This window comes from Diplotaxodon limnothrissa, linkage group LG7 (assembly GCF_057381915.1).
Source record: "Diplotaxodon limnothrissa isolate DT_005_m linkage group LG7, D_limnothrissa_male_GT1.1, whole genome shotgun sequence".
Classification (NCBI taxonomy): Eukaryota; Metazoa; Chordata; class Actinopteri; order Cichliformes; family Cichlidae; genus Diplotaxodon; species Diplotaxodon limnothrissa.
The window spans coordinates 70,157,818-70,171,005 of record NC_140602.1 but is presented as its reverse complement, the minus strand read 5'-3'; the positions used below and the strand labels follow the sequence as shown (position 1 = coordinate 70,171,005).

The window sequence follows — 13,188 nt, the reverse complement described above, 5'->3', positions numbered from 1 at the left end:
TAAGCCATTATTATCAGGAAGTCCTAAAAACTCGCTGAAAAGCCTTCAGTTAATCCAAAATGCTGCAGCAAGAGTCCTGACAGGGACTAGAAAGAGAGAGCAGATTTCTCCTGTTTTGGCTTCCTGTTAAATCCAGAATTCAAAATCCTGCTCCTCACATACAAGGTCTTAAATAATCAGGCCCCATCTTATCTTAATGACCTTGTAGTACCATATCACCCTATTAGAGCACTTCGCTCTCGCTCTGCAGGCCTACTTGTTGTTCCTAGAGTATTTAAAAGTAGAATGGGAGGCAGAGCCTTCAGTTTTCAGGCCCCTCTTCTGTGGAACCAGCTTCCAGTTTGGATTCAGGAGACAGACACTATCTCTACTTTCAAGATTAGGCTTCAAACTTTCCTTTTTGCTAAAGCATATAGTTAGGGCTGGACCAGGTGACCCTGAATCCTCCCTTAGTTATGCTGCAATAGGCTGCCGGGGGATTCCCATGATGCATTGAGTTTTTCCTTTCCAGTCACCTTTCTCGCTCACTATGTATTAACAGACCTCTCTGCATTGAATCATATCTGTTATTAATCTCTGTCTCTCTTCCACAGCATGTCTTTATCCTGTCTTCCTTCTCTCACCCCAACCAATCACAGCAGATGGCCCCGCCCCTCCCTGAGCCTGGTTCTGCCGGAGGTTTCTTCCTGTTAAAAGGGAGTTTTTCCTTCCCACTGTCGCCAAAGTGCTGCTCATAGGCTCGTATCTATTATTGTAGGATCTACCTTACAATATAAAGCACCTTGAGGCAACTGTTGTTGTGATTTGGCGCTATATAAATAAAATTGAATTGAATTGAATGTGCCTGTTCATCTTAGCCGCTATGATGCCTGACAGGAGCTTCCACCTGGTACTGAGGCAGGTTACTGGCCAGTAGTTGGATGGGACTGGTTCCTTCTGGGGGTCCCTGAGGATCTGGACTGTCCGCCGTTCAGTAAGCCATTCTGGGTGGGGAGGTTGCTGTGGTCTGCTCTTAGATCCAGTAGCCACTGAGTATTGCTGTTATGGTTGCGTCCTTCTCCCGTACGCTCTTGCAGTATTGCTCTGTCTCCAGCCTTGGTGGTGCTGTCCTCATATTGGCCCCGCTTGGCACTTTCCAAGGCCTCAGGTATGGGCAGCTTGCTGTCAGTGGCGGTCCTAGCCTGTTTGGCGCCCCGGGTGAACACTCCCTCTGGGCGTGACTCCCTTCAGTAAGCTACATTGGTGTCTACTGTTTACTATCATAGCCAAGTGACTAACAAACGTAAACAGAAGTTTTCACTATCACTACTAATTAATGTTATCTTGTTGTATCTGTGTTGTGGCCAGTGCGATCCTCTCTGCTGCTGCATGCTGGGGCAGCAGGTTGAGGGTCACAGACGCCAGCAGACTAAATAAACTGATCCACAAGGCCAGTAATGTTGTGGGGATGGAGCTGGACTCTGTTAGGGTGGTGTCTGAGAGGCAGATGTTGTCCAAGATAAAGACAATGTTGGATAACACCTCCCACCTACTCCATGACGTGCTGGCTGGTCACAGGAGCACGCTCAGTACGGAACGACACAGGAAATCATTCCTTCCTGTGGCTCCCTGTACAACTCCTCCATCTAACACACTGTGAACACTGCAATGGTCACAGCCTTTTTACACACGCTTTTCTACTCTGGAATATTCTTGTCAAATTTGGCTTTGAACTTTTCTTGTCCATCTTGGTTTTAATTTTGCACTCCAGCATGAACACAAATCCCCCTTGGATTTACATCATTATAAATGAGATGTGCTCTATCTGGAAGCAGCAGGCCCCGCCCCTTTCAACGGGTTGTGTGAGACTTTAAATCATCGAACTGTAAATTATAATTTTAAATTGTTATTGATCCTTTACCCCGAGTCCTAAAGTGTCGATTTATTTTCTTACTCCTCTTATATTTATTGTTTGTTTACTTGCTGTAGCTGGAGCCTCGTCGTCTCGACCACGATGCCGCCCTGGGCAACCGCCCGTATCAAAAACCGCTGCTGCTTGCTGTACTGCGTAGGCACCTCCTACATCGCACCTTTCTCCAAATTCGATAGTCGGCTACTTTTCCTCTGTGCTACCTTGATCTTGGAGTAGTCTCCTTCTCCGTGGAGGGTTCTGCTCCTTGCGGTTTCATCTTACAGCATCTCACTGATTACTTCTGTCGTGGAGTAGATCACATATATACACGTATATATTCATGTGAGGGTCGGAGCACAAACGTGAGTACATACAAATCACTTCGTTTGTAAGTATTAAATGAATAATTTCCCTTCGTACTCTGAACCTTCCATCATGCATCGTGTGTGCTGCTGTCTCACTGGTCTATTGCACCATCTAGTGTTACAGAGTGGTATTACACTAACTGAAAGCCCAGCTCAACACGAGTCTCAGATGATATCTTAAGACAAAGCGGTTATTTCTTCACAGGAAGGACCTGGAATCTGCCCTGAAATCCTTTCAAAATAAAGCTTGACCTGCACTTTAAATCCAGCTTGTGGGTCACAGACAGCACAAAAAGGATGATAAAAAAACATATTTATTAAACATCACAAATATTGAAATACATATCCAAGCCCTACAGAAGAGATCTAAAGCAGCAGGAGATGTGCTACAAACCTCAGCACTCACGGGAGTGTCTTTGTCTACAGTGTACAGTACTTACACACACACAGGGTTTAATGTGACTGTTAAATCATTTAGAACTAAAGGAGGAGACAAGCACGAGGACATGAAAGGAGACAACAAGCTAAGTGTGTCCTAAAATCTCAGCAGGGTTAAGTCTATTAAAATAGTCAGCATGAACACGATGGACACAAAAACCATGTTGTGGTCAGTTTCCTGTGTCTGTTGTATGCGGTAAACGTACATTTCTAATGCGTAATATCACTAACAGGAGCTTCGACAGCATGTGTTCCATCTATAACATTCAGTGTTTTTAAAATAATGTTCATTTCTGTCTTCTACACAAATATTTAATGTTTTCCAGCTCTGAGAAACCTTTGTGCATTGCATTGTGGGAGATCGGCATCCTTTAACACAGCGGTCCCCAACCCCCGGGCCTCGGTACCGGTCCGTGAGTCGTTTGGTACCGGGCCGCGAGAGTAGAGGCTCAGGTGTGAAATGTCTGGTTTTCAGGGTTTTTATCGGTTTCCACGTTATTTTGTTATCGTTTTTATCGTTTACTCGGTGTTCCTGGGTCTTTTCACGAGTGTTATGAATAAATCTTCTTTTTTTCAGTACTAGTTTTATTTTGTTGTATTTATCCGCGACACCTTAAAGGCCGGTCCGTGAAAATATTGTCGGGCATAAACCGGTCCATGACGCAAATAAGGTTGGGGACCGCTGCTTTAACAGGCACATGACTGCAGTTCACCTGGGTGTGCAGCAGCGGGCGCTGTGTTCAGTCGCTTAGCTCTCCGAGCGCGTCCTCTTCGATCTGCCGTCCGATCACCTCCAACTGGACTGTCTTTTTCTGTCCTTTCTGCTCCACCTCCTTCTCTGCTTTATCTGACTGGGCGTACCATGGCTGAGGCGTGGAGCTGTCGTAGGCCCGCCCTCCTCTGCGGAACCCCCCTCTGCCGGCTCGAACCAGCCCCCATCCCTGCAGCTGGACGTCGGACCCTCCTTCCTGGACTCCTCTGGTTTGGTTGAGCTCCTTGGCGCTGAGAGACGACATCCGCACGGGAACCGTGTTTCCGAACTTGGAGTAGTCGACACAGTACCTGCTGTCCTCCTCCGTGATGATGGAGACGAAGCGCCTCCCCCACAGAATCTCCTCGGGTATATAGGAGGTCCGCGCCTGCATGGTGATCCCCGTCGTCTCCACCACACCTTAAAGAAGAAATAGAGGGTGCATGGAGATATAAGGTTAAAGGTCAAAAACCTGTTTGTAATGCAGTCCAGAAGTTTTATTCATTCAGTGTCGCTTTACAGCTGCAGGCGCCTGCAGGACTCTTTATAAAGTTCAATTCAAATCATAACAACAGGATATTTCTAACTTTAGATATGTTGCACAAATGGAAGAATGCAGTCTTACATATTTGTTTAATATGTGCGTTGAAGGACATGTCCTGCTCAAAAATGACTCCAAGGTTCCTCACAGTGTTACTGGAGGCCAAGGTAATGCCATCCAGAGTAAGAATCTGGTTAGATACCATATTTCTAAGCTTTTCAGGGCCGAGTACAATAACCTCAGTTTGATCTGAATTAAGAAGCAGAAAGTTAGCAGCCATCCAGGTCTTTATGTCTTTAAGACATTCCTGCAGTTTAACTCATTGGTGTGTGTTATCTGGCTTCATGGACAGATAGAGCTGGGTGTCATCTGCATAGCAGTGTAAATGTATGCTATGTCTTCTAATGATGCTGCCTAAGGGAAGCATGTATAATGTAAACAGAATTGGTCCTAGCACTGAACCCTGTGGAACTCCATAATTAACCTCAGTGTGTGAAGAGGACTCTCCATTTACATGCACAAACTGGAGTCTATTAGATAGATATGATACAAACCACTGCAGCACAGTACCTGTAATACCTACAGCATGTTCTAATCGCTCTAATAGGATATTATGGTCGACAGTATCGAACGCTGCACTGAGGTCTAGCAGGACAAGCACAGAGATGAGTCCACTGTCAGAGGCCATAAGAAGATCATTTGTAACCTTCACTAAAGCTGTTTCTGTGCTGTGATGAGCTCTGAAACCTGACTGAAACTAACGAGTCGTCTGCTTTACGCTACGTGTTTGAGAATTATACCACGGAGTCAGGTACTTCTGATTTAAGTCTATTTTTCACCAGAGCTACAGTATCCAGAGTCGTACGCAGTGACAGGAGGTAAAGTTATTAACAAGATGATGGACCTCTGTTGGAGCAATGTTCAGGTAGCTGCTCTGTGTTGGCAGTGAAGATGATAACAGTGGGTGGATGATATAAAGGAAGGTAAAGATCTCACCTTCCAGGATGACGATGATCTCCAGGTCCTCGGAGGCCAGTGACTGGGCAGACAGCTCGTAGAGAGGACTCCCTCGCTCCATGGTGTGGCTGATGATCAGGGGAGACACCAGGAAGATGCCGTTACTCCTGAGGGGGTTCTCCACCTGGATGTCCAGCTGGCACACGGGGATCACCTCGCCTTCTGACGTCACCGTCCGCCGGATCACCTGAAGAGAAGATTTCAGTTTTGTGTCTGTATCTTCAGGATTGGTTTGCATTACTGGGGCTGTTTTGTTTTGTATGCGTGATGTGGAGCTCAGGTGAAGTTGTAGGTCACCTGCAGCTGGACGGTGGCTGAGATGATCATGCTCTTCCTCAGATCTCCCACTCTGAACATGAAAGTGGGGCGGCCATTTCGAGGAGCGATGACGGCGTTTTTGGAGAAGATGAGTGTTTCTGCTCGCCGGTTGGCCTGCGCCGTCTTCATGAACACGCAGCCGAGCATCACGGCGTTGATGATCAGCCCCAAAATGTTCTGAATGATCAACACGGTGATGGCCAGCGGACACTCCTCCGTCACCATCCTGCCACCAAAACCGATGGTCACCTAGACGGGAAACATCCAGGATTACCACAAGACAGAAGTCTACACCCGCATCAGCAGGAAGCAACTCTCACCTGGACTTCAATGGAGAAGAGGAAGGCAGAGGTGAAGGAGTGGATGGCTGTGACGCAGGGGACTGGGCCCGGCTCGCCGTTGGGGTCGCGGGGCTCCAGGTCTCCGTGAGCGAAGGCGAGGAGCCACCAGATCATAGCGAAGAGCATCCAGGAGCAGAGGAAGGCAGAGGTGAAGATGAGGAGGGAGTGCTGCCACTTCAGGTCCACCATGGTGGTGAAAACGTCCTGCAGGAAGCGACCCTGAACCACACCACAAAGCCTCCCGTCAGCAAACCGTCCTCTCTTTTTCCTCGTTCTACCCCCGGACCTTTTCTTCCCATCGCCCGTAACAACATTTAACTTATTCTGGATTCCGGCTTATCAAAGTAAAAGGATGTTTAACAGATAAAAACGCAGTGGAGCTCCCAGACGCTCCGCCCTCCATCCGCTGTAGCTTTTTATCTACATTCTGCCACAGAGCAGCAAACAGAAAAGTCCTGCACATCTGAAGCTTTCATTGCATGCTGAACCGCATCATAACCAAACACTCGCTGCTCTACCTGTTCCCTGATGTTCTTGTGAGCCACGTTACAGGATCCGGTCTTGGTGATGAAGCGGGCTCTCTGAGACCTCGAACGGCTGCGGTTTGGCTGGTTCTGGTCCTCCGCCAGCCGGGTCAGCAGGAAGCCGTCCGGCAGGAGGCCCTTCCTGGCCAACATGACGCTGCGCACGTGAAAAATACAACTTAAACATAAATACAGCTGCGAAAGGTTCGTCATCAACACCAAGAAAACAGCAGATTTACAGCATATAATTCTTAAGTGAGGCAAAAATGATGAATTCATAAATACTGTAAAAGAAATTTGTCAATAATCTTCTGAACTTTGGACTTTTGGTGAGTAAGCCGTTTGAAGGAGATTCTCTACTTCCTGTTACTGACGAGATGCATCTCTGACATCCCAAAGACATTTAAATTAAACGTAAACAAAAAACACAACAGTAACATAATAATAAAATAAAAACTAAAAAGATAAAAATAGTAAAACAACTCAATTAAATAACAAAATAAAACAATAAAAACTGCAAACATGTGCGTGTACGTGCACGTGAGCCATGTTAGATCTTTATTATATAACTGTAATATTATTGTGTTATTTCCTCTTTATTTTGTTAATACAATGAATACGTGAATATAAACAACAATAATTTATCACAGTTCAAAAATAATCAGTTACAACTAATTTAAAAACTGTTTCAAGTCGACTATACCTGCTATCATCCTGCAACATATTACATTACATTATCATAGACAGTGCTGGGACCTGTTTTAAGTTGACTGGTGATGTATGTGAGAGCCTGGAGGATGTGACCTCTGCTCTCCCATGTTTACTGTCGAGGCAGAAAGGCGGAAATGACGACAGTTAATTGTCCAAAACAGTCTCTTATTCCTGCAGGTGTGTGCAGGTGGCATCATTTCCACGGTGGTCACAAAAAAGAATCTAACTCCATATTAACAGAAACCAACGCGAGCATCAGCATCCTTCTTTACGTCCTCGCGTTTGTTGGTTCCTATCACCATAACGACACGCGCGTCTCTCTGCAGGTGACACTGATGACCGCACTGATAAAACCCGCTTAGAGTCACGCGACGTTACCTGGGCGGGAGTGAGCTGATGGAGTTGAATAAAGGTGGTGTTCCTGAGCGGGGTGTCTTAAACCGACGGGAACGGCAGCACGGACTCCATCATTCAGCCATCAGGATGTCCTCAGCACCACCCGAGCATCGACCTGAGTCAGGTTAGAACATGATATAGGTGAGGTTCCGGCCTGGACTTTCAAAATAATACACTAAAGGTGCCGTTTATGATGTTTTTGGTCATTAAAGAACAAAGTAGACCATGCGCTATAACAGACTGAGTATAATATCGATTGGACTCAATTACAGGCTGATCATATAGTTAATCGATAATTCAGTGCAACGGGAAATTGCAAAGATGTTCAGGTAACTTGTCAAATAGCTTTAACGAATGAGAGGAATTTAATTATGAAAGTGCATTTCCGGTGTTGGGTGTGGTGAATGTGATGACCTTGACGTTGAGCTGCAGGAGGCTCAGCAGAGGCTTCCTGGTGCCTGCAGGGGGCAGCAGAGGAGACGAGGCGCGTGTGTGCGCGCGCGTGTGTAAACATTAACACATTTATACATAAATGAAAGTGAAATGAAACATTTAAAAGACAAAAGCAGCTCCTATTAACTGAACATCGCGTGGTAAAATCCGCTCTGAACAAAAAAGAAATCAAACACATTCACTTGTATTATATTTAACCAAATATTTGACTTATTTATTACAGAAAACAGAATCTTACAGACGATAAAACAGTAACCTCAGGTGGTTTTATTCATTCTCTTATTTTTCTGCATTACTCCTTAAATATGTTGGTCCTGACTGATGGCCTGAACGTAACTGTCTTCCCTTGAAGCTATTTTTGACTTGTCAATGTGAACATTGACACCAGAGGAGGTTGAGGACATTAAAACCTCCCTCGGAGCGCTGTGCGGAGACGTGGCCGCAGTCAGGGCACAGCAGGAGCTGCTTCTGGGGCTTCTGGAGGAGGTAAAACAGCTATGCCTCCAAAATGCCGAGAAGGACAGACGGATCATGGATCTCGAGCGGCGGGTGGATGAGCTGGAGCAGTACACCCGTACGAACGACGTGGTCATCAGCGGTATTAAAATCAAGCCGCGCTCGTACGCGAGCGCGGTGGCCGGGAACGTCGGGGAGCCCAGCGACGAGGAGACCCGCTCGGTAGAGCAACAGGTGGCGTCCTTCCTCCAAAGCAAGGGGATAGAGATGGACCTGGAGCACATAGAAGCATGTCACTCACTGCCCAGGAGGAGTGACAGACTGCCGGCCATCATTATGAGATTTGTCAATCGGAAGAACAAGGTCGCACTGCTGAAACAAGGACGCAAACTGAAAGGCACGGACGTTTTCATTAATGAGCATCTGACACGAAAAAACGCAGACATCGCGAGGAAGGCAAGGCAACTGAAGAAGAACGGTAAAATACAACATACATGGGTAACAAACTGTAAGATTTTCATTAAGCTAAACGGGACACCAGAAGAGGCAAAAGTACTGATAGTGAGGAACATGGAGGATCTGGACAAGTATAACTGACACCAATGTATCAATTACACCAGGAAATGACATGGACACGTTGAAATTAGTTCTTCAACAGAAAGTAATTGATCTAGATTGTGAATATAAGGAGCATAATATAATAGATCCAGAAATAGATTCTGAAAGTAACTTTCTCTCTTCTTTTGTTAAAAATTGTAATTATTTCACTCAGGAACAATATGAAAAAGAAATTAACCTAGACGGGAAGCTCTCATTAATTCACTTTAACAGCAGAAGTATGTACTCTAATTTTGATTTCATTAAGGACTATTTGCAACAATTTTCTCGCCCCTTTAGTGTTATAGCCATCACTGAAACTTGGTTCAATGTCGATAAAGGAATAGATTTTTGTTTGAATGGATATGATTTAAAATACATGAATAGATTAAATAAGGCGGGCGGCGGGGTTGCTATATATGTTCATAAATCTATAAAATATAATGTTGTAACAACTATGTCTATGGCTATTGATGGAATTTTGGAATGTTTGACTATTGAGATTATGAATGAAAAAAAGAGAAATGTTATAATAAGTTGTATATATCGGACACCCAGTTCAAGTATTGACACTTTTAATGAATGGATAGAAAAAAACGTTGCTTCGGTGAACCAAAAATTACTATTTATCTGTGGTGATTTTAACATTGATTTGCTAAATCCAACAAGGTTAAAAGCCATTGATGACTTTACTGACACAATGTACAGCTTATCACTATATCCAACAATAACAAAGCCAAGCAGAATAACATCACATAGCGCCACTATTATTGACAACATTTTTACTAATGTCATGGATTTCCAAATTAATAGTGGTCTGCTTGTCTGTGATATAACTGACCACTTACCAGTTTTTACTTTGTGTGACTGTGATTTAAAAAAAATAGATACCAAGATCATGATAGCAAAGCGAACAATAAATGAAGAAGCAATTCATGCCTTCAATTTCGATTTAGCACAACAAGATTGGAGTTTGGTGTATGAAGAGTCAGATGTGGACAAGGCTTATGATAATTTTCTAGATATTTTTACTATGTGGTACAATAAACATTGTCCTGTAAACGAACACATGACAAAGAAAAAAAAGATAAAAAGTCCTTGGCTCACAAAAGGAATTATTAATGCTTGCAAAAAGAAAAACAATCTGTATAAACAGTTTATCAAAGTAAAAACAAAAGAAGTGGAACAAAGATATAAAGCATATAGAAATAAATTGACTGATATTATAAGAACGAGCAAACAACTTTATTATAGAAGAAGATTATATGAAAATAAAAACAATATAAAAGGAACTTGGGATGTGTTAAACAACTTAATTAAACAAGGATCTTCTGGAACATCATATCCTGAATATTTTACTGATGCAAATGGTGAAAATCACAACATGAGTAATATTGTCGATGGGTTCAATAAATTCTTCATAAATGTTGGCCCTGAACTAGCAGCGGACATCCCGTGTCATAAAAATGAAAATATCAGTAATATAAAATCAAATCCATTTTCACTGTTCCTCTCAGCTACAAATGAGCAAGAAGTAATAAATATCACATTAAAATGTAAAAGTAAGTCTTCAATGGATTATCATGACATAAATATGTCTGTAGTTAAACAGGTTATTCTGAATATTGTTAGTCCCTTAACATATATCTGTAATTTATCATTTCAGTCCGGTTGTTTTCCAAAAAAAATGAAAATTGCGAAAGTAATACCACTATATAAAAGTAATGACAAACACAGTTTTACCAATTATAGGCCTATTTCTCTACTGCCTCAATTCTCAAAAATTCTAGAAAAACTTTTTAATTCAAGATTAGAAAAATTCCTTGAAAAACATCAAATAATAAATGTTGGTCAGTATGGTTTCAGAACGCAAAGAACCACTTCAATGGCGATAATTGAGGCAGTAGAAGAAATTACTGATACACTGGATAAAAATAAATATGCAGTTGGTATTTTTGTTGACCTCAAAAAGGCCTTCGACACAATCAATCACTCAATTTTACTGGATAAATTGGAAAGATATGGTATTCGAGGGAAAGCTGGTAACTGGTTAAAAAGTTACCTAACAGGTCGGGAACAATATGTTAGCATAGGGCATTACCATTCAGAGAAACTTGGTATTACATGTGGTGTTCCCCAAGGGTCAGTGTTGGGACCAAAACTTTTCAATGTATACATAAATGATATTTTTGATGTTTCTCAAGTACTTAAACTCATACTGTTCGCAGATGACACCAACATATTTTTCAGTAGCGATGATTATACTGATCTTGTAATGACTGTAAACAGGGAGCTAAAATTAATAAAAAAATGGATGGACATAAATAAATTATCATTAAATATAAATAAAACTAAAGCAATGTTTTTTGGTAATTTAAAATATAATATAGAATTACCAATTATCATTGAAGGTGTACCAATTGATAATGTGAGTGAAAACAAATTTTTGGGAGTTATAATTGATAACAAAATTTCATGGAAACCCCACGTCAGACACATAAAAACCAAAATTTCTAGAAGCCTCGCAGTTTTGAACAAAGTGAAACAATTCCTTGATAAAGATGCACTTCGTACTCTGTACTGTACCCTGGTTCTTCCATATCTTACATATTGTGTGGAAGTGTGGGGAAACACATATAAAAATACAACTAATCCATTAGTCACAGTACAGAAACGAGCACTGCGTATTATTCACAAGGCTGGTTATCTAGATCATACTCACAAACTCTTTCTTCAGGCAAAGTTACTTAAATTCCAGGATCTGGTTAATTACAATACATCCATAATTTTGTATAAAGCTTTTACTAAACTTTTACCGGCAAATTTACAAACTAGATTTGAAATTCGAGAAAAGGTTTATAATGTGAGAGGATTTGGAGAATTCAAATTACCCAGAACTCGAACAACCCGTAAAGGCTTTTGTGTGTCTGTATGTGGTGTGAGAATCTGGAACAGTCTGAGTTTACAATTGAAACAATGCAAAAATATTCATAGATTTAAATTTCTCTACAAACAGTTGGTCTGGTCACAGTATACTCAATGATGGGTTTTAGTGTGCTCTGTAATGTCTGTCCTCTTACCATTGCTGGTATGGATTCCAAAATAAAAAATAAAAAATAAAGTGTGCGTATGTATGTACATATATGTACTTGTGTGTGTAGATATATATGTATGTATATGTATGTGTGTCTGTTACTTGTAGTTATTACTGCCTGTTACCTGTGGTAATGCAATTTATAATTTATATATTCTGTATTCAGTTATGAAGGCTCTAATTGTTGGTTGCGAGCTGCCGCTTAGATGCTTGTATCTGCCCGGGGCTGTTGATGGGTCTGTATGCAATGATGGGCGTAGCTGCGGGAAGTTTATTGGTTTTTTTTTGTTGATGAGTGAGTATAGGGGTGGGATTTAATAAGTTTTCTTCGTCCCACTCCTTTTTCAGGCAAGTTTTGTTTTTTGTTTTGTGTATTTTATGTTCAATATAGGTATTTGTTGTGCCTGAAAATGAACAAATAAATGAAATGAATGAATGAAATGAATGAACATTTGCATTTGTTACAGACTGGATTTTAAATGCGTTGTTCCTGTTCTGGGACTGAGCTGCATGAACCTACATGCACATGAAGCTGATACTGTCTGCTTTTACAGCCTAAAATACTGCTTCTGTCCAGTCCAGGGTCTCAAACTTGCGGCCTGGGGGCCAGTCGTAGGGAGGATTTGTTTGTTGTTGAGTGCAATGTTTAAAAAGTTCTGTAAAAAGCACAAAATAATTTAATATGAAGGCAATATGAGCCAAGACTACAAACACGCTGAGGGAGTTGGCTGTGTTAGTTCAGTGACAGAGTTCCCTAATTTAGACAAATATGTGGTAAATACGTAAAAGCAGGGGTCTTTTTTTCTCTCAACAGGTGATCTGGGATATATTTTCTTTTTAAGTGTCCTTTCTCACTGTCCCTCTTCCCCTCTGTTTTTCTGTTCCTTCATCTTTCTTTCTCCCTTTCCTATTCCCCAGCCATGTCTGTCCCATTTGTAACTACTGAAAATTAAATAAAATAAATAATAACAACAAAGGTTGATCAAATGGATCAATACGACAAAGCCGTGATGATCCACTTGGTAAAGTAAATCTGTTGGATATCTTTGTTGGCCTTCAGTCATCAACTCATCAATGACAGCTAAAGAACCAAACGGGACAGGCAAAAAAAAAGCAGTGGTGTCCAACTCCAGGCCTCGAGGGCCGGTGTCCTGCAAGTTTTAGATCTCACCCTGGATCAACACACCTGAATTAAATGATGAGTTCATTACCAGGCCTCTGGAGAACTACAGGACATGTTGTGGAGGTCATTTAGCCATTTAAATCAGCTGTGTTGGATCAAGGACACATCTAAA

General features: G+C 42.1%; 1 protein-coding gene across 2 annotated transcripts; it reads right to left on the bottom strand.

Annotated features, from left to right (window-relative positions):
* Window positions 1-3,434: 3,434 nt before the first annotated feature.
* kcnj11l (potassium inwardly rectifying channel subfamily J member 11, like) lies at window positions 3,435-6,686 on the bottom strand. Of its 2 annotated transcripts, XM_085358868.1 has the most exons (6): window positions 6,677-6,686; window positions 6,181-6,347; window positions 5,642-5,881; window positions 5,301-5,570; window positions 4,983-5,190; window positions 3,435-3,865 (listed from the first exon to the last, which is right to left on the bottom strand). In XM_085358868.1, exons 2-6 carry the CDS (start codon window positions 6,337-6,339, stop codon window positions 3,435-3,437), a joined length of 1,308 nt encoding a protein of 435 aa, XP_085214994.1. In that variant the 5' UTR covers window positions 6,340-6,347; window positions 6,677-6,686. The 2 variants fall into 2 exon arrangements, with proteins under 2 accessions (XP_085214994.1, XP_085214993.1); XM_085358867.1 differs by lacking the exon at window positions 6,677-6,686 and having other exon boundaries at window positions 6,181-6,339.
* Between the last annotated feature and the right edge of the window lie 6,502 nt (window positions 6,687-13,188).